This window comes from Pectinophora gossypiella, chromosome 12 (assembly GCF_024362695.1).
Source record: "Pectinophora gossypiella chromosome 12, ilPecGoss1.1, whole genome shotgun sequence".
Taxonomy (NCBI): domain Eukaryota; kingdom Metazoa; phylum Arthropoda; class Insecta; order Lepidoptera; family Gelechiidae; genus Pectinophora; species Pectinophora gossypiella.
Genome location: NC_065415.1, coordinates 10,108,551 through 10,131,108, shown reverse-complemented (window position 1 = coordinate 10,131,108; position 22,558 = coordinate 10,108,551). Strand labels below are relative to the sequence as shown.

General features: G+C 37.4%; 1 protein-coding gene across 1 annotated transcript in view; it reads right to left on the bottom strand.

Moving 5' to 3' along the window:
* Window positions 1–1,120: 1,120 nt before the first annotated feature.
* The window catches only part of LOC126371216 (lysine-specific histone demethylase 1A), a 266,369-nt gene continuing 244,931 nt past the window's right edge, over window positions 1,121–22,558 (bottom strand). Inside the window, exons 11-16 of the mRNA XM_050016475.1 lie at window positions 6,494–6,646; window positions 4,269–4,381; window positions 4,029–4,152; window positions 2,672–2,855; window positions 2,177–2,304; window positions 1,121–2,020 (exon numbers count right to left, since the gene is read on the bottom strand). Of these exons, the coding sequence (XP_049872432.1) occupies window positions 1,863–2,020; window positions 2,177–2,304; window positions 2,672–2,855; window positions 4,029–4,152; window positions 4,269–4,381; window positions 6,494–6,646 (860 nt within the window). The 3' untranslated portion in view covers window positions 1,121–1,862. The remainder of the gene's footprint in view (window positions 2,021–2,176; window positions 2,305–2,671; window positions 2,856–4,028; window positions 4,153–4,268; window positions 4,382–6,493; window positions 6,647–22,558) is intronic.

Here is a 22,558-nt window from a genome sequence, read left to right as displayed (position 1 = left end):
AGTTGTTGAGAAATAATTAAAAATGCAATTAAAATCTGCTATAAATCCATCAGGGGCTCCGCCTAGTGCGTAAATAAAAAATAAACTAAAATTATACTCCCGCTATAAACAAATACCTCGTTATTTTCTTTTAGTACGATCGTATATTGGCGCTCCCGGTTTAATGGTTTAGTTGGTATGACAGGCAATCATGGTATTATAATGATATTTCCAATTGATCGACCAGGGGTTTGCCTGACCGAAACTTTTTACGAGTATTACAGCGAATCTAAGGGACTGATCGAATACTTGATTTAGATTTTCCGTGAATCTCTCTCTCTTGATTGATCTTGATGACAGAGTTTGAGAGGGAATTTCCAATTTCATGTGATGACCTTCAAGATTACAAGAAGGATCAATCCAAACAGGGGAAAACAAGCAGTGGAATTTCCACAGGCAAATAAACAAATGACTAATGTCACCACCACCACAACCCATCCAAGGTAGCCCACCTTGTGTCTATTGTTTCTAAAACAATAAGGACGATTTATTGGTGCTACTATATGAAGTAACATATTATATTGATAACGTAACAATTTGATAGATGTTTGTTTTAATGTGAGTCGTCTAAATAATAAAATATTTCAAATGATTTTTCAAATTGGATACTTACCTACCTAACAATCTTACATTTATGACCTTTCGTCATCCGTCAACGTAGGATTTCAAAGAAATACATGCCTAGGTTCACCACTAAAGCCTTGTACATTTAATGAAAACCCTACCCACACAAGTCTTAAAACGTCTTCGGTTTAAAAGGTTCTTAACCAGCTTTGCATTGGCAAACACCATCCAATTTACATTTGTCTCTTTTCCTTTATACGCGAGCGAAAAGGACAATACAAATTCTATGAACTTTTTACTGTTTCTCCGAGCTGCATCTACAGGTGCATCGATCAAGCAGGTGTGTTTGTTTAAGACCATCAAATGGTACAATTAATACTTTCTCGTATCGATAGGAACACCTTTAGTACACGATCCCTAAAAATTTAGGGTCGTCTTTTTGTTTCAGTCTTATCAATTATACCATAAACGAATTTATCGAAAAAACGAACTGAAGGTGAAAAAAATTAACATCAAGGAATTTTTAAAATCGTTTATTGTACCTTATCACAATGTATGACAAGCTGTAAAAATAAAGTTCACTGCGAATCAAATTCATGAAATTGGGCGTGTCATTTCATCCATCATATTTCATTATCCTTACATGCAACAGCTATGACATCATAATATGAGTAAAAAGTATCTAAATTTACGCTTAATTCAATTCCTATATCGTTTATCAGTCTAATATACTGTATTTTTTACAGTTATAGTCGAAATAATTTCATACAATAGCCAATTAAAATAAGTTTCAATTTTAGCACATAAAATAGAGATTGAACACTAAAATAGATATAATTATGCAATGAGACCAATAATTGAGTTTTATTGGATTATTAAAAATAAAGTAAATTGTACTAATTGAAGTTTAAGGTGAACACGAACAGGATATGACAAATTGTTATTACTTAGTGTATCGCACTGAGAATCGATATTAATGCAACGTTCGGTAAATGCTCGAACACTACTTTTTATTCTGTGACAGTGTACGGTTTTTGACGCATGAGTAATCAGCCAATAGGGCGGGTAGCGATTAAACCGTGCGTTGTTATTGGTTGATTAATTTGACGTCAATGGCTGCTGCGTGTTAGCTGTCAAATTTGACATGTTCGTTAAAGTTTTAAATATGCACTGGAGTATTCGTTGCTAAGGCGATTTTTGAGGTAGTTGGACTTTATTCGTGGTCCACCTGTATTGTTTTAAAATATAAGTAGGTATTATTAAGAAGCGTGATTGGCAGCGGCGGTGGCGGCTGCGACGCTGGCGTTTGTGATCGGAGGCTGGGGTAAGAGGAGATCGGCCAGCCGACCTGCCTCCCTCAAGCCTGACAGAAACGCGCCATGCACTGTTGCCGGGTAGTTACGCATCGTGTGTTCACCTGGGCAAAGATTTTGTTTTGTATTTGGAAAATTTAATTTTAATGAAATAGTCCCAAAATCCCAAAGGATTTTCAGTACTGATTCTCGAGCTATATTTGTGATTTATTTAAGTCGAAGTTTAATATTAAATAAAAAAAATATTTCCAGGTACATACCAGCAAAGAACAGACGATTCTCCCCGTCAGCACCAGGCACTGGGGCTGCAAGCAGATCGTAGTCAGTACCCGACGACCCGACTGCAACGAAGCTGTACGAGCCACGAGCAAATGGATCCGCGCGCCATCTACAAAATTAAAAATCTTGTGAAAAGAAAATCATAAATACTTTGAAAGGAAAAGACAACATCTGTAGACAAAATTTGAAGTAAAAATAAGATGACATATAAACACACCGTATTTGTATCTCCAAAAAACACAAGATGATCACTGAGACGTAATAAAAAAAAACAGAACATAAGTAAGTATATTATCAGAACAAAATCGTGTTAGTTCGTTAAATCAATAAAGTACACCTAAGAAAATCTTTAAATTATTGCTGAAATTGTAAGTATTATTTTCATTGTAAGCAGCTCAGTTTTCTCATAGTTTTAAGCTAGTTTAAAAATATACTTATTACTTACTACGCTTTTATATTTATTGACATCATTTTACCTCGTGACGACACACTCCTTCGGTTGCGGCACCGCAGCATGCCCGAAAATGCTTTTCAGTACAGCAATACATCTGCCGACGATGACGTCATCAGTGACATTTTCCATCACTGCTGCCGCTTCCCCGGCGACCAACGCTAGAAGCACCGGGGCACTGTAGAGGTTCCAGAAGAGAAAGAGCTCGCCTAGAAAGATAAGAATAATGTTAATGATAGTTCAGATGATAGTTGGAATACGTAATGCCGAATAACAGTGTAATTTATTAATGTAATACGAGTACAACCTAAGAAAGGCGTTTGTGACGCCAGGTATGTATATCTATTGGGAGATGCTGGTTGTTAGCAATGACCAAACAAAAACCGGTGATGTATAATTCAAACTGAGCTATAAAGTTTAATAATTAATTTCGTCCACACAGTTTTAAGCGCTCTGTACAAAGTATATTAAATTTTCATACTAAACTCGCACGTGACTAGTCCCACATGGTCACAGAAATTTTCACGTCGCCACATATTCGAGGTCTCTTGGACCGATAATAACGAAACGTCGGCACCAAATCCCCGCAAAATTAACCGAGACTCACACCAACCTAAGGATGTACATCGTAAATTATTTCCCGGTGTAAATAGTAAACGTAGAAACAGCGGTGGCCGCGATAACGAATTAAAAGCTGAATAATTTAACGCTACTGAGGAACCCTGAGGGGCGCCGCACGCGATAAATCACCGCAACAAGCCAAGACAAGCTTTTTTACGTTATGCTTTAGTACACCTCCTTAGCTTTGTTGTGTGCTCAGCTAACTTCATTAAGGCCCCCACGTCTGTGCTGGGAATGCCGGAACAATGTAGTCTCGTAGATTTTTTTTTAATCGTGGCCAATTTAACGTTTTCGGGCTACGTCGTGTGGGATATCTGATGTTCTGCTATCGCTTGATGTCGCTTTAAGAGTAATGTGAGAACATGAACCCACCGCAGCGTTTAAAATATCAGCAAAGAATCCGAGACTTAATTCCCATAATTTATTTTCGCCTTTTGCAGTGGTGCTTTCAATTTTATCTCATTACTTCAATCTCAGGCCCACATATTATGGGTGCTGAATATACAGTCAGTTTTGAAGTTTCTAATATCAAGTTAACCCTTTGAGATTCCGTATTAGGTCGAACTGATAGCTTTAGCGAATACTTTATTCATGAACAGTGGGAATTGGGTACACTAATAGCTTCTAAACTACGAGGCACTAATTAAGTATTCATTAGAATTACTTCGCCTGCAGGTTTTCAGGGATGTTAAGAGCGCACTTCTATACACGGCCGAACAGCAGTTTAATGGATACTAGCGAGAAAACATCAAAAATCAAACCTCGACTTGCTGTTGTAGTACCAACATGGCCAAAAAGGTTGGCACTTGGATCCCAAAATGTCCGTTCGAAGCACAAAACAACTTTGTTTAAGTTGCCATATCCAAGGCGTTTGACCGCTGCCACCTTGAAAAGTTACAAATAAATAAATGATTTTGATGTATAATTAACGTATAGTAAAAGAAAAAAAAATGCAAATGGAGATAACTAAACAGAAGAGAGAACCTAAAAAAATAACAAACCTTCCAGTCTGGTAGAGGCGGGTCGAACTTAACATTGTTCTGTTGATTTTGTCCATTGTTGGCCACCGCAATTTTTAGAACACCCAGTGGCAAAGTGCAGAGAACCACATCACCTGAAACAATAACGATAGAATTTAAAAAATCTCGAGTATTAACATGGTTTTTATACGTTTTCTATCGAACTGTGAATTCCAAGAAAGCTCCAATGAAGGGCCGCAGGGCGGAAGCAATCAAGAAGAAAGCCAACGCTTAACCCGAACAACGTATGCACCCCACAAGCGTGTAGAGACCTCTCTACACTGATTGTGACACGAGGCTCGCGGTTTTTCTATTTTTTCGAACGATCCAAAATTGCTAAGCCACTGGAAAATTGCGTTCGTGGTCATTATTCGTAATTTACATCCATTTCTTCTTTTTCCTAAAATTATTGTGTCATTTTTAAAGTCGGTTCTGGAACATTTTACAAAAGCCACAGATTGCTTAGTGAGTTTTTGGTGCTACTGAAATTTCTATTTAAGAACCTATCATTTTTAAACAAAAAAATAATTACGAGCTTAAAGCTGACCTCATAAATACCTATCCTATAACTTAAATTTTCTTTTTCATGGTGACGTTTCATTACGAAGCTTTTAGGCCGAATATAGACTATCTCTATTGTATCAAGACCCAAGGGACTACAACAGTAAGTAATAGCTACCGTTTCGATTCAACAATCACTACGGCAAACGATACATATTACACATCTCTATCGACGAAATCTCTGGGGTCCGAACCACTATTTGATTTCTGTGTAATCTGTTTGTCGTACACAATACGCTTGGGTAAATAACAATGTTTGAGGATAGTAGAAAAACTTTAATTTAACAAAAGGTCTAGACAAATACATTTTATACAGAAATTCACCTTGAATGTTTGCTAACTACAAAAAAAAAAAAATCTTTTGTATTATGAAACACGTTCAAAACAACGTAGACGATTGACATAAATTGCATCCTATAATGCTCCCTCAAAGGATGCGAGTCTATTTTCCTAGTGTGTAATCGAGGCAGACACTAGACGCTAGACTAGCACCGCCTCTCAAACATCTAACTGCCTCCTACAATAGACTCCGCCCGTATGCAAATGCCGCGGAAGAGCCTCCGGCTAGGCGAGGGGGGAAAGGGGGGAACTACGCCGGGTCAGTAGAGGCCCGAACGTATTTTTGCGGCTCGTCAAAGTAAAATTAACGCGTTAGAATTGCAAATCATTCCGCGGAAAAAGAAATGACAAGGAGCCTTTGGCTCTGTAGATTTTTCTCATAACGCACATTATGGTAACAATGGACAGTCTTTGTTTTTTTTATCAAACCTCTCTTCCTTATTAGAGCGATGTGAATTTGATTTTTCCATCAGCGGCGGGAAAATGTGGGCGAAAACGCAATATGAAGTGCCGGAGGGGGGAATAACATCCATTCGTTTTGAGTTTATCAACTTGTTTATCTTAAGACGGTATCGCATTCTTGGTTGTGTTTGGATATTTAAAAAATAACGTCAATATTGTGCGTTAATTTGCATGGCCTCAAGTCATTTGTAGAGTCAATACTTATTAGTTTTCTGCCCGCGACTGCGTCCGGGTGGATTTCGATTAACATGGTGAGAACACTAAGTCCGCGAAAATTACTCAAAAACAAACTTCCACCCCCTTTTCATATGGGTACCCTAATTCATAATTTCCGTGATCCTTCCCTGGATCTCAAACTATCTATAATCTTTACCACCCCGTGAGACTGCATCTTTTTTGGTAAGGACATTGCAGGCTTGAATCACCTAATTCGCCAAAAAAGGAAGATGATTCCGTGCTTCCAAAGGCACATTAAGCCGGTTGGTCTCGGTTAGCATCCTAATCTGCTTCTTATCGTGTCGATGGTAAACTAAAGAGTTTCGGCCCAAAACTTGTCAGTAACCTAATAACACCTCCATAATAGAGAGGAAACCTGTACCTAAGAATAAAGAATTATTTATTTATTGTCGTTTTAACGGGGTTGCCATACCTGTACTGTTGGCTACCTTTACGTACTTGTAAGGAGTGTAAGTGACATCGTAACGAATTCTGAGGGGGTGATTCACCTCATTATCTGAGTTAATATCAAATAGAATTTTCCACTGCAAAAGTATAGAATTGAAAATAATAAAAAAACACAACTTTTTTGTTTGAATGTATGTTTATGTATGGGGATATACGAGTACCTTTATATACTTGCTGCTGGCTCGGAGCTCTGGGATTGATGGCCTTCACCGTGACCCCGGGACCGGCGTAATTGATCTCAGTGACTGAAGTGCCCAGTTTAATGTCTAAGCCATCCGCTAGAGCCACCGGGACGCACGAGTAGCCGTTGCGAACTGGAAGAGAAGAAACAAATGATAGTCAAACGATGATAATTCAAATTCAATGATATCTTTATTCAGTAGGTACCATAGTTACACTATGAATCGTCATTTTTTACATAACGAACGTCTCATCCGCCTAAGACTACTGCAGCTTCTCACAACCTGTATGTATAGCCAGGGAAAAGAAACTGCATGAAAAACCTCGGCACAGACGTTCTTTTAAAAATACACATAAAAAATTGTTATACAATTTAGTAATTTGGCTGCCTAATATCAGTTCCCAGACAGTTAATCCTATGCATTCAATATCTTCTAGATATCTGATATAACTAATAACACTAATACACAAATACACTCACACACTAATATTACTTAATCAATAATCTTTTTTACAAAATTTCTGTTTAATTACTGTCTTAAAGCCGTTCTGTTCAACGGTAAAGGTAGATAATTAGTACCTAAATAAATAGTTATGCTGAAGTCGAAAATTGCTTAGTAGTATGTTAAAGAAATGGCCACTATATTCTTTATAAAAATGATGATCTATCCATTTGGGCGATGAACTGTTCATGTATTTATCTTGGTCTGATCAAACTAGCAGCTCAGGCCACTTTGATAGGGATATATGGCGTGACTATAATAGTCATTGTGTTGAAGTAACAGACCTGAATGTATTTTTCTTTCTTTATTTATTTATGTCATAAAATATAATACGTTACCTACGCCTTAGGACGCTGTTACGAGCGCGCATTCGAAGCCAAACTTCTGTTTTCCATATTCAAAAGCAGACATAAAAACATGTCATAACAACATAAGCTCACGACTGATGAACTAAGTATCCACACCTCATCGACCTTCCTGTTAGACCATCGTAATAAATAGTGAGTCGTATCGCCGTCTATAATGGTAGAGTCAACTGCGTTAGTAAAAACTGCACATAAGATAAAGTAATAACTCGTAAAAAACATTTGAAATATGAAACCTAAAAACCCACCGTTTGAAGTGCTCTGCACAAGTTTATCGATAAAGTTGCACACAACTATCGCAATTCAACTTTCAATTAGGTTGATAGTGCAGTGGCGGCGGTCTATTGTGTTTTAATAACTTTAAGTGGATTTCTTATTAAATTAGGTACGTATGTTCAGAACATGGGACATAGAATTAATTAAAAGCTTAAGGACTTCTTTGACGTTGTTCTTGACTTTAATGGAATCAATGTAGGTGTGTGATAGATTAGAATATTTATAAAATGTGGCAAACTGTTGTATTCTCCGTATTAAGAGTTTCTTCAACCGGTGAGAATACAGAGAATAGGTAGTCTACTACACTACGATTTCGAAAGTTTTTGTGCTAGCTTAACTATCAATGTATTTGCTTCAATAGTCAAACTAACTACTGGAACATTATATTACCTAAAAGTTGAGTAGGTAGGTACTTAAGTTATCAAATGAAAAGTATTCATGTACTTACTATGAATAAGTTAAATTCTTCTTCTTATCGTGTGGGTTGTGAGGTGGAATACTAACCTCATCAACCCTGGTGTCAGGGTTATTATTGAGCCGCCAATGGCCCCTGACATGACTCATGTAACGACTACATCAGTAAGTAGTACCCGGGACCAATGGCTTAACGTGCTTTACGAAGCACGAATCATCTTACTTTCGGACAATCAGGTGATCAGCCTGTAATGTCCTGACCAAACTAGGAATCACAAAAGTGATTTTTGTGACATGTCCCCACCGGGATTCGAAGCCGGGACCTCCGGATCGTGAGCCCAACGCTCAACCACTGGACCACGGAGGCCACGTAGTCGATAAGAAGAAGAGTTAAATTAGTAACTAAAATATTTCGAATTAAGTACTATAAAAATAATAAACGCACTTTAAGTAATGAAACAACGGAAGTAAAGTATATTAACCTAGAAACATACACGAATACGTGAAACACAGTAGTGTATGCATTTGCTACAATGTACCATTTAATGACATTAACCTTATTGTTGTCACAACTGGCTGCACCAAACCGTCCGAAACTCTACGGCAAAAGGAGACCGCCAAATGGCAAACTGGAACCACACAACTAACAAAACGACTGAAGACACTACCAGACACAACTAAGGCCAGCTATTGTCCCATTTAAACGGGATTATCCACTTGACAGTCCAGGCGCACTAGCAAATCTAGCCTCAACAGTCCAGGCATTTCGAACTTGCGCGGCGTTCGATGGGCGATATCGTGGCGTGTTATAAATAGGCTTGTAACTCAAAAACTACTGTGGCTATAATAAAGAAAATTCAGAAACAGCAAGCCAGATGTGCAATGATTCTAATTAGATAAAAATAAAAAAGATCACATTATAAAATCTATCTCAAATCCAATTAGAATTGACAGAATCCGCTCATTTTTTCAGTTATCCCAGCCATGCCTGTTAATAGCATGTAAAGTATCATGTTCTAGGGACTGTAATAATTTTTATTTGAAAGCGCATTTCTTACACTTTTTACTAGTATTCAAATTATATTTTAATGTTACTTAGTTTAAACACAAGAAATATAAATATAACACCTGGTGACGACTTATTTGTAACACCGTATTCTTACCAAGATGGCCGCCCTCGCTAAGTTTCTGTTCGCACTGAGCGTTTCTGCCTTTTTAAGTCGATGGTAACTATGGTTACCAATAACGGGTAAGATTAACATAGACATTTTGTGTGTGTGATTTCAGGAATTAAAGAAAACCAGTAGAAAAATTAAGGTTTATTAATATGAACTAAAACCAATTTATAATTGAATGCTTGTTTTATTTACATTTTTTACCAAGCACTTAACATTCGGACCTTAAAAATATATATTTTTTATTAGAATTTAAAATTACAGTCTTGCAATACAATATACTTGATTGCACAAAATGACGTACCAAACAAATAAATCGAGACACTAGAGACAAAAGGCGGCCTTATTGCTAAATCTAATTGCGCCTGCCGCTTTCTGTCCGTAAGCTCCTGTCGGACATCTACTGGCAGTTTAGTAATTCGTTTTTTTTGTAATTACTCTCTGTGTCCTCTCTATAGCTGAACTATAGCATCTCTGAAAAAAAAGTCATTGTTTAGAACTGAAGTTAAAATAACGCTAGCGCTCCGTTTGTACGAACCCTTAAACCCAGATAAGTCGATGGTAGGTTTAGTTACCATGATGAAAGTTGACCAAATTTGGTGTACCCTGTAATCAATATCCTGGGCATCTGCTGAAATAATTGTTTATTTCGGTAAATAATGTGTTTCCACGAGTAACTAATAAGTAACGTGGTATATTTAAAACATTATAAAATATAATGCGTCGTGTAATATTCCGTAATTTGCCTCCATTTTAGTGTCAAGAGACGTTTTTTTTGATACGATATTTTTCTCTTAATGTTTTTGGAACAAAATCATGGCTTAAATGTTCAGGTTTTTGTAGAAAACGGTAGAGGATATATTCAAGATGTATGCTAATCAATAAAAATAATATATTTTATATACTTACGGCATATTTCTTGTCTAAAACACTCAATCGCAAACACAGTAGTTGACAGTAGACTCGACCAACACTCGTCTGACTTCGACAGTTGTTTTTTTAATGTTACCAACTCATAGGGAAGAGATGCAAATACCACCTAGTAAGGATTTTTATAGTACACAATACTAGTATAATTTTATAATCTATACTAGCTTGTAAAACTAGTTAATCCATAAAATTGGTCACCCTAACGGAACCCCGACTATTGGTAAGTATAGCTACCATCGACTCCTGAGGTGAATTTGGAATCGGTAGCTATAATTACCAACGACTGTAGAGTGGTTAGCTATTAAACGTAATTTAAATTGAATGTGTCTCTACTAACGGTTATTGTACGCCTAAGGTTTATGTTTATTGGATTGTTGAGACGGGAAATTACTTGACGCGTTTAATTTTGTGAAGTGAATGTAATTTATTTTATCACAACTGTATATTTTTAATACGATAACGAATTAAATTCGTCAGAACGAAATTGTGGAGCGCTTGTAATACTGAATCGGATAAGATAGTATTGTTTGGCGGAGAACAAGTAGCTTCACACGAAGCGTTCAAAAATTCCACTTTCCGTCAACATTTATTACCTCGGACAAGTCATAAATCAACATCGTTTTATCGTAATTACGGCCACACTGACCAAGTAAACCAGTTCCAGTCCTGAGCACAATTCGAGGTACAAGTCATAACAAGGCGCCTGCCACTTCGGGACTAAAAGAGCTGCCAATTTGGCTTCCATCTGTACGGACGACATTGTGGCGTTTAATGTCATTACCTTTGGTTTGTTGCCCGCGTTGGGGCGAGTGAGACTGTGTTTTAGAAGTTACATTTGGTAGATATGTAGCGATAAATGGCGAAATGCACAATGTTAATCAACACGCTTGGTATATAATCGTGAAAAACTACCTACATATTATTGTTAGAATATAAAAAAAACATACAAATTACTTAAGAACATCATCATCCCCCTAGCATTATCCCGTTTTTCACAGGGTCCGCTTACTTAGGTAATGAAGATTTGACAGTTCCGGTTTTTTACAGAAGCGACTGCCTGTCCAACCCGCGAAGGGAAAACCAGCCCAATACAGGTTAGGTCACATATCTCCGTAAATGCATCTCTCGGGAATGTGGGTTTCCTCACGATGTTTTCCTTCACCACTGAGCACGTGATAATTATTTATGATCCAAACATGAATTCGAAAATAAATTTGGCAATCATTGGTTTAGGCCTGTGCTGGATTCGAACCTGCGACCTCAAAGTGAGAAGTAAGCGTTTTACCAACTGGATTACCACAGCTTTATTTCCGTAGGTATGGCTAAATTACCTAAGCACGTCTATAACGAAATAGAAAGTGAAATGTCCACAAAATCATTCTACTCTTAATAACATAACATAACAAATACTTTATTGCACGAACAGGAAAATACAAAACAAAAGAGAAATATAATTAGTACAATAGGCGGCCTTATTGCTAAGTAGCAATCTCTTCCAGGCAGAATATGCAGCAGGCCGGAAGGCTTAATATGTAAGTCTATCAAAAGTAAGTACGATGCCCCAAAAAATAATCCTCAAACTGGTTTCAAAAAGTGTGCTTAAAACGTAAACCAACCACTTCCATTTACCATGACATCTTTGACGCACCAATAAATCCCGATCACAGCTTGGCTACGTCAGTTTGCATGGCTTCGACGTGATTTGCTGGCTCGACAGCCTGCGAATTAAACAATGTTATGCAGCTTCCACGTCCGATACTACTAAAAGCTGGCAATAAACAGTCTAACCATTTACATATACGCTATATACCGTAAGGACCAAACTTAGCAGATAACGATTAAATTTCAAGTTCTTAATCTGCAAAAGCTTCTTTCCCAAATTACTGTCGCCGACGGATATCGGAGAAAACTGTCATAAGAGTGCAAGAAAACGTTTAAGTTTTCCGTGCAAAATGGAATTATATTTCATAACTATCAGGAAAAGCGCTGCACTCACATCTGATGGACTAAGTTCGCGTATAGTTTTAATTGACACATTAGAAGTCAGAATTGAAACAATCTAAACACAACTGCATCGTTAACGACTTCGCAACTGCTCTCCGAAATATCAGAGCGTGCGGTAGACGAGCTAAATGGCAAAAGTTCATCGTTGGTGCAATGCTGTGTATAAAATTTTATGGGAGTCTTGCATTCCAGGGCGAGTGGAAGCGGTACCTATGGAATTAAAATTGGTGATTGTAACGTTGAGCTTATGCCAGGGAGCATCGAAACATTCTGGCAATCGCAGCCTGTCGCCGCAGGCATTCAAGGTGTTTTATAACTGTCGGATGTGTTTTCTCATAAAGCCCACTAATACTTATCATAATACTAAAATCATTTGCCATCTGGACACAATTTCAATGTTTTATGAGAGAGCATATAAAATAAATGAACTTGCTAGATAACAAAGAAGCCTTTGTCTTGTTCAGAGCACATTTTTCCTTGGCTAATTAGTTTCTAAAATCCAATACTGATACCAAATTAAACGAGAATTCGGGAGAAATTAAAATTCAAGGCGGATCGTTACTCACGAAGATAAGTTTTGTTTATGCTACATTGTCCCGCCGAATTTACGATCGTCGACTTTAATTCAGGAATCGGCCATTAACACGACACGGGGGAAAAATACGCGGCAATTCGTTGCTTTAAACAACATTAAATTAAGCGTAATTTGAATAGTTTTACGTGGCGGTGAGCACAAATAGCTGCAATTAAAGGTGCCTATATTTCGCGAACAGTAACAAAGACGGAGCTCAGCGCCTTGTGCCAGCCTAATACGCCAAATATCAAAATAAAACCTGCTTCTAAACTGCCTATAAGTCACACGTTTTTAATTTCTTCCTGAAGTAAAATATTTGGGCGAAAAATTCAATTATAAAGTTTGGACACGACAGAATTAATAAAATGTTTACCACTTGTTAGTTGTCCAAATAAAACAAATGAACTCGATCAGGTTTTAATAAAGTTTTAAACGGATAAACTGAAACAACAAAACTGATGACATGACAGCCGGAATGAGAAATTACCAATTGAATTGACAAACAACGCAATTGAATTCAGCTGTACGTTCGATTGCTAATTATTCAAACAGTCACTTCACTATATGAATATTAAAATTTTAATCATTCATTTTTCATATCAGATTTTTCGATTTACGTCATTCGCGCAAACTTAATGTAAATCACGTGCATACTCACAATGCATGAAAACTACTCACTCAGTTTTGCTACTCAGTTTCAAACTTCACGCAAAGTGGTAATTTTAACCTCGTGACCAGCGTTCAGAATAATAGAGTTAGCTGGTTAAAACATAATGCCGAGCAAACATTTCTTTTTTTAGTGTATAATTCTACCATTATAGTCGACTTTATGACTGTAGCTCCGACTAAATCCAACGATTTGTCACTTAATAACACGCGGTCTGTTTTACGAGACTCTTAGTTTCCGTAATAAATTCTCTTTTCACAAAAACGAATTAGGTCTAAAATTTTATTGTTAGCCTTTATTGTCAACTTTATCATACGGGATTACATCGAAATACCAACAGAACAACCTCGTAAACTTTCCACATACAACATAGTTCGAGTTTTAATAGTTTTGAACTATTGTACATTCGAATTTATTGTGGCATATTGTTATCTCATTGTCATTTTAATATCCTCTTTTAAAGAGTATTTATCCAAATATATTGTGTGATATCCATTTATGAAAAAGATTCACATGTATATCCAACTTTTATCTATAAACGGCTGCCCAAGTTCACGGTTGTAGAGTAATCGATCATATGAATTTATTAGCAACCACCTGGGAGCCGAAGACGGATAATTGGGCTGTCAATCCTTATCTTAATACGCTTCATTACGAGTGAGCAACTCGATTCGGCAGCGGTGCCCCGCGGATCATTCCTAACGTATTAATTAGCGGCCTCAATACTTAGGGCACCAAAATGTCATGTTGCATTGTCTACCCATTCTGAGTCGGGCTCTTGCCAAAAAGCTGAGACAGACATCACATATTTTGGACTTCGATGACTAAAATATTTAGCGTTCTTTCTTTCTTACTCATCTGCAATCAATAAGTCGTCGCGCCGCATACGGAAATTCAATTTCGATACATTGTTGTGCGTGGGTAAGATGCCAAAGATATAAATGACGTCGATTGAGAGACTCAAGATTGAGTAGCATCGCGTTAAGTAAATCGTAAAAAAATAATTAGTGTTACGTTAGGCTAATCGACTTTGTGTTTGACGAGGGTCGGGTGGGTCGCGGCGCGGCGTGCTCGCCGGCTCCGAGCGAGTAGGTACATACTGGGAACGGCACTACAACTTGGGCCATTATTCGGACAGACGCGCTCCGACGCCTTTTAGCCCTTTGACGTGGAAAGGCCCCATTAGCATTGAGCGGCTTGTTGATCTCGCCTGTTAATTACTGACCTCCACTTTAACTAACGGCCCGTGTGTGTGACGCTTGACAAACGAGGAGCGTCGTGCCGAGGTGCGCGCTCAGACAAAAAAGGACGAACGGAATTTGGCTTAAATAAAACAAACGGTAAAACCCCAATCCAATATGAATTTGCAGACATGTTGAGTTTAATCAGCGTCAACAAGAAAGCTGAGTCGAAAAGATATTCAAATGAAGGACGAGCCCGAGCCTCGAAGACGAGAAACGAGCCTCGAATCAAGTCAGCGGAATTGCCGAATAAAACTGTTGATTGCATTCCGCGCCAAGTTACGCTATATCGATCACCATATTATTTACTTTCTCATACGATAAACAAATAGGTATACAACATAACATATTTATAGATGTTTGATGCAATACTCAATCTGTTAAGTTCGTTTACAATTTTTAACTATTTGACTTGTCGTCATGATGAAAATAGAAATCGTAATGTACAGTTTTAATCTAGAAATTTGTATAAGGCGTTTAGTTATTTTCTACATAGACTGAAAACTTAACGCACCTAATCAATCCATATTACAAACTTGCTTACTCGGGTACGTAATTCGGCTTGCGATGGCTGTACCTACTGACTACCAGAATTGACAACATTTCATTTTTACTAAGGTGCCTTAAATCGAAAACCATTTCGAGATATTTCTATGATTTACACAAAACACATTTTTTCAGATTTTTTAATTCAGTAATAATAGAAATATATTGAAAAATCCACGAGGTCAGAAGAGGAAGGCATAATAAGTTCAGACCTTTACATAAAAATTATAAAAAAAGTAAATGTCATACATAACGAGGGTTGAAAGGTAAATGGGTTTAAGCGATATTTTGGGCGAAATTGACTTATATATTTATATATTCGGAATCAGCGATTTTTTCCGCGTCGACTGATCTTGGTTTCAGATCAATCGAAGCTACTTTTTGGCGCTTCAACCAATTAGCACTTTGGGTACATTTTTAAAAACCCGTGTTTTAACCGACAAAAAATGCACAAAATTCTGGGCGGGTGGCATATCAGTCGTATTCCGGGATATGAGTCGGTCACATAAGCTGTTATGTCTTTTCATTTTCATGATTCGAAGTCTGTTAAAGCGTTTTCCCTGACAGTGTTTTGTTATAGATAAGTCGGTTAAATCATTTGTCCTTAGACGAAACGAAAATAGATTTGGCGCTTAAATCTTTTTGCTTTAATCCAGATTTTATAAATATTGTCGCTTCAACCGTTTTTCCTTCAACTGTAATTTAGTTCAATTGAGGCATTTTGTATTAAGCGACTTCTAAAATCTATAACTAATGTGTTTTTCGAACCAAATAAATGCAGAATTGTGCAACGTTTAATTTAAAATAATTCTTAGCATTTTGAACACTTTTGATTCAGTAGTTTTTTTTATATGATTTTTTTTCGAAAAAATAAAACTTTAAACGGCTCTCCTGTAAAGTTCACAAAATGTCGCTTAAACCCATTTTGCCTTTCAACCCTCGATAACATGACACTTTGTTTGCGACTTGTTTTAAATACGCATGCAAAGGTACATTACATTATACTGCCTTCATTCTATCAATGGCAGAATCCTATTTTCAAAAAATATTTTTTGTAACTTCTAGTGGAAAAATCTTGAAAAGAAAAAATACGTGTCTTCTATTTAAACAAGTACTTTCGAAATAGCACAAAAAAACCACGGCTTAAAAATTTGAAATGTTGTCAATTGGGATGTATAGTCGTGAGCTCATTCTTTTTTAATTTTATTTTACTAACTTTCCTAATGAAACGTCAATTTAGATAATGAAGTTTCTTATGAAGACATAAGTACATAATCCGAATTTGGCATTGATTGCATTGCTGTCAGCAGTGAAGGAAGTTCATAATTGTACCAGGCAACCGCTTGCGAGCGATGTCTAAATACAGTCATGTGGTATTAGCTTCTTTCCTTTTACGTCCAAGGGGCAATTGAGAAAGGTATTTTGAAAAACGCTACGACAGAGGCTTTGAGTAAACGAGTGAATGTCAATAAAAGATGGTCGTAACCCAACCCACTTCTAAGCGGGTGAGGTTGCGCGCTGTAATCGCTGCGAAGCAAAAACTTGACTAAGGCTTCCACATCGATGGTATCGCGTACGTACCATGCCTCAATGTGCGCAAAATATTGCTTGCTCAACGGAAGAAAACTCACACATTTAATTTCCTTGAACAAAGTTACCAATTAAGCTCAAGCAAAATAAGACTTTAAACTTTTATAGCTTATTGATTAATAACGTTAAAAACTTCACTAAACAAAATTGTCAACTGGAAAGTGTTAAGTTGTAACATAAAATTTCTTAAGTTTAATAAAGTTTATAATTAATTTAAGGTGCCACAAAAAAGTGTTACTGAAAGAGCATTTTTTCTTAAAGATAGCAAGATAAGAGTTTACCGTGAAGCCATTGTGAAGGAGCTCTTTTAAAGGGTAAACTCGTAACACGGCCCCTAGTTAGTCAGACGCACCGACGTCCAGTCGACGGTTGTTCTTTTAGTAATTTGTTTGCGGTCGCCATAAGTGGCCATTTAAAAGTAGATCACTCATCCGCGGCTGCGCGGCGGCTGCGCCCCAATGATTTTATTGAACGTGACACTGGTTAAGAGATATCAGATAATAAGCGTACCGCGGACACACATCTTGATGCCATTTTACTTTACAAAGTGACCGCGTCAGTATTTAATTGGTTAGCTTACCGAGCAAAAAACTCATGAGAAGTTATTTCGTGTTGACACTGGAATTAACTTCACGTAAGAAAATAAATTAATTATACGAATGTAAGAGACGTTTGTGAAGATAAACACTAGTTGCAATTATCTATCTATCAATCTTGATCAATTGGTGGAACTACCTAAATTAACACGCACTATCTAGATTGTTTACTTAATCAGTTCATACTCTACTTGACTGTAAACTAATTATCTATTGGCGGCGGGAATTTCAAGAGGCTCTCGTACATGTATTGCTTGTTAACTATTCAAGCGCAATAATATACTATTTAGACACAAGCGAGCACAAAGCGCTTGTTACGGAGAAGAGGCGCACTTACGTTGGTAAGTAGCTCAAAGCTTACTATAACTTGAAGTACCCAAATAGCTTCCTTTTTCAAGGCCTGGCTGTTCTTTTACACTTTGTGAGCCGCTGACGTGCGCAGGGGTGATTGAGAAGGGTTTAAAAAGATGCCGAAATCAGATGGTTGCATCGTGCGGACGTCTCCATCGTGTGACGGGTGTCATGGCGGACAAAAAGGTTTTGCCTTGTAAATCAGCACGTCAGCCCGTCCGGCTCTCAGCTCGGACGCAAATCAGATATCTCGCGACAAAGCAATAAAGTTGTGACAATTAAGTGCAAGTGCAGTGCTGGAAACCGCCAGCTGCCTGGCAAGCACTTCCACTGCTGTAAAAAGCAAATATAAACTAGCGTAAAATGTTAAGTACAATGGAGCTACTTTAAATACTTAATGCTTAAAAACTATAAAGAGCTTTACAGAGAAGCTTCAGCGTCGTATATATTTTTAGTGTAAGAGATATTAGTTTCGATGATAAGACTTGTTAAATGTAATTAATTAAGAATATAATAGCAAACTTGTCATAGATGCGAAATTTCTGCCATGAATCACGTTGAGAGGTAAGCCTTTAGTAACAAGATCGTTTCAAGGAGTATTATCATGTAAATTAATATTTAAAGTCTTTGATTCGAGCCTCTCGTGAGTTATTAAATTCTGACAATGTAGCGACTTGACAAATATTTGCACCTTCAAAGAAAGGCACCTTTTCGGGCAATAGCTTTCAGTAGCGAGATGAATTAGTATCTCACTTGTACATGTTTGTGAACATTAAGCGCAGTACGTTTGCATAACATTTCAAATAGAATGATCAGACAAGGCGGAAATTTGGCATAAAACATGGTCTAAGCTCCAACCGACAATGTAAGTGAAATATTAAGGCAAAAGTAAGCTTACGATAGAAACATAAAAGGCGCTAATCGGGGTAATGTTATGAAGAAAGGAGTCTCTAAATAAGGCAGTTTTTGGAATACTTCAAGAGGCAAGAAATCAATGCGAGTGAGCGTATTAGACATGTTACATTCCGCGAGAGGCATCAAACAGGCTTACAGAGGAGCGCCTTTGAAGTATTTTCCATTACATTAGGTAACTCGCTAATCTTGGGAAGCTCGTTTTTACTTCGCCCCTCGCTCAAGGTCGTCAAACATTTGCTAAGCTCACTGGAGGGCTCTCGCAAATTTGATTACGCGCACTTGCGAGTACCAAGTGACATTGTAACGCTAATTTAGTCAGGTTCTAATTTAAATGGAAAATTACAAAGCGCTTAATATGTAAATGGACTTTCTTCTTATCTGTTTTCTTGACGATTTTGTATAATTTGGACCTGCAAGAACACGTTCGTGTATTTGTCACGTCACCGTACAGAAAACGTACATGGTTATGTTTTAGTAGAAATTGTATATGCAACAAAGGAACAAAATATGAAAATTAGTGAATAAAGCAAATACCTACCTGTAATACCTGTAAAAAAACTTGAATGAGGGAAATCGTAGACCACGCCGGCGGCACTGGTGGTGTGGCAAGCTGATTGGCTGCGTCTATGGCATAGTAATCGGGTCGTCAGAATCGTATTACGTTTTTTGGGGGAACGTACGAGCTTGTAGTAAGTAAAAGTTACTTTATACATAAAAATACTAAGTTTATGTTTCTCAGAACACGTTTGCCATTTGACGATTATGATGATGGGTATGAAAGTAACTTATAAGCAGTAGAGTCAGCAGAGGGAAACGGCCGGCCACTACAGAATGAACATTTACCGATCGTAAATCTGAAATGATAATGCATTATACGGCTCTTTTCATTAAGGGTACAGTACTGAACATTCACGCTTTTGTGCAAAATTTACGCGATGCCGTAAAATATACAAGATAACGCGTTTTGCAGATAAATCCTTTATTTGCGAAAACGAGATCATTGTCCTCAGATATACACGTATTTACTCGGCAACTTGTTTTGTGTAGATTATCCGACGTTTGGCTGTTGATAAATGTATACTGTTTGTTATTTATACTATGATAAATAAATAAAAAATGTATAAGTAATTAAATTCTACTCAAAATTTAATTCACGGTTTTGCGCTATCAGCTCATGTGTCTGAAAGCTGCATTCCAACCATATTGCCACATAAGTGGAGTATTAGACGAAATAAAATTGAAATGAGATTCAATTTATGCCACATTCTGGTAGCTATTAATTTTATTGCTGAAGTGGGTGTGTAATAAGTACCAATGTTATCTGCATTTCACAAAATGTTGATACTACCGTTAGTCATGTCAAGGCAACAAAATGACAATAAATCTTTAATAAGACTTTAATGTACCATCGCGCCACACAATTAGGCATAAACCTGTCGTGGTACACATCTGTATTGCCCACAGTTAGACAACCGGAAGAACTGGCGTTTTATGACAATCATAAATAGAATTAACCAATGAATGGACGAATGGTTTAGTGGAGTTAGGAACGGTGGCCTGGGCAACACCTTACTATTACCAGGATGCTGAATAGTCCTGCATTGTGTAAAACTGCTGGTTATCAGCTTAGCCCGCGGAAGCGTCAATTTTATAAGCAGTAAATCAGACAGCTTATCGGTTTACGAGTCCGTCGCTTCGACGTCCACAAAATATGCAACGTGGACGCGAATTTACCGAGCCATCGAACGAATTCTGATTTGCACCCGTCGACGTACGCTCCCATTGTTTAAACTGGGTCAGAAATAACTAAAAACCGTCAGGGAAAACGACAAATGAAAAATATGGTAGCGCTTCACCGTTTTTCAACTGAAATTGCTGAGGGGACGTACATAAAAACAACGAGTTTAAACGTTATTTTTTCTTTATTTAAACATACGAATATTTATGTAGCTAATGGTTCGCAAAATAACCCCCGAGAGTTATGTTCCGCTGACGTCACGACGACAAATTGTCTGACCAGTGTGAATAATATGCGAGACTGGTGCAATTTTACATTCCTATTTTATCGCGTGGAAATATTCCCGCTTTCGGAATTAATCAGCATCAAAAGTGGATTTTTTTGTCAGTAAATGAGAAATTACGCTCGTTTTCATATTTAATTACGAGGCATGGTACGGTTGGTTTAAATAAACGATCAATATTGCCCTCGTTTTGCTAGAACAACTTTCCCGATATGTGTTCATTGCTTCTCGCATAGTTCGAATCAAACAATTGAAACCGTCAAAACTTCAATATGGGAAAGTGGGTACGGAGTTTGCGGTCGACCATTAGTCAAACAATATCGGATCGTCATCCGGACAGAATGACTGGCAGATAGAGCCCCGGCCTGTGTTAAGTTGCACCCTCGCGGTGTCGGCTTGCAACGCTACATTTTGATTGAAAATATCTGCAATTGACGGGAACATAACACACCTATTGACCACTTGATTGATTAAGTTATTTAGTCAAATTAAACGTAATAGCTAATATTGTAACTAAATGATTGACAGAATAATTGATTCATATTTCGTGCAGTCAGTTTTGGAAGTAAAAGATGAGCTACTTAGTGGTCGTTAGCCTTACAAATGAGGTTAAAACAAGGCATGTAATTCTAATAAGAACAAAAAATATGGCCAGTGGTCACCTAAAGATCACAGTACCGTTTGACAAAACATCGAGATTGTTATCGGTCCACGCTTACCAACTTGGGTAGCCCGCAATACATTTCTGTTAGAACATTACGTAACATTAGATAATCGCATTAATCGACGGCGGAATCAAGTAGCCGATCCGAAGCGTGTTCTCGCTTCGGCTTGTCAAGGGCTTGATTGACAGGCGTCGGTCGATTAGATATGCCACGCTATCTTCCCGGTCATGCCAGCGGTTTTGTATGTAAATGCCCACGTCACGAGGTGGACACGCGGACGTATTTCGCATGCAACTGACGCCTCTCAAAACTGAAGCGACGCGATTAATGCAAGACAAACGTGACGTCTTTTTGTGCTAGTTATCAATTTAAATGTGTCAGTTGGCGATTTACGTTGTTACTGTGTGCATCCTTGAAACGGAGTAGAAGATGGCTTTAAAAAAACAAATCAGTCTGTCCAATTCAAACAGAAGCTACGCTACTAAACTATTCGTTCTCATGGGAATGTAATATGTTACCTCCAACATTCTTTAAATAAATATGTTAATATAATATTTAACAAGTATTTAGCAATCCTTATATATTTTCTACAATATTTAAAGCTATTTCTGTAATTATGGGAATAAAATAAAAATTATCCGTCATAATTTTACACAATGCCCTTTTCACAGAAAACAGTTTCAACTGTTGCTTACGAGTAATCATTAAACTTACACTTACTAAAAATAATAAGGTTTGAAATGATCGATTTAACCCCATTCCCTAGTAGGAAATTCGCGGCCTTGATTACAATTTTCTAAATAACTTCATACATTGAGAAAACATTTTACGAAATGATAACATTCTCCCATGTACTTAGAACGCATGGGAATAATAGGTTGCTTAGGACATTTCACCACTAAGTTTACATAAACCAAAAATGACGAAAAGCGATTACGAGAAATATGCACACCATTAGAGTATACATTTGACTATGTCACCACCACTACCACTTGCATTATGTACCCCAATAAACTATCCAAGCCGCTTCCATACTTTAGCGAACTTTAGATAAATATCCGCCCGATTACTCGATCACTGTTTACGCAACCACAAACACCATTACATACTTATACCTATAATTAACTGCTATAAAATCTTAAAGTATAGACATAAAGCACGATGCGTTTAATCAGTCAACGCTAACAAGACTTGCTAAAAGGAGACTTGATAG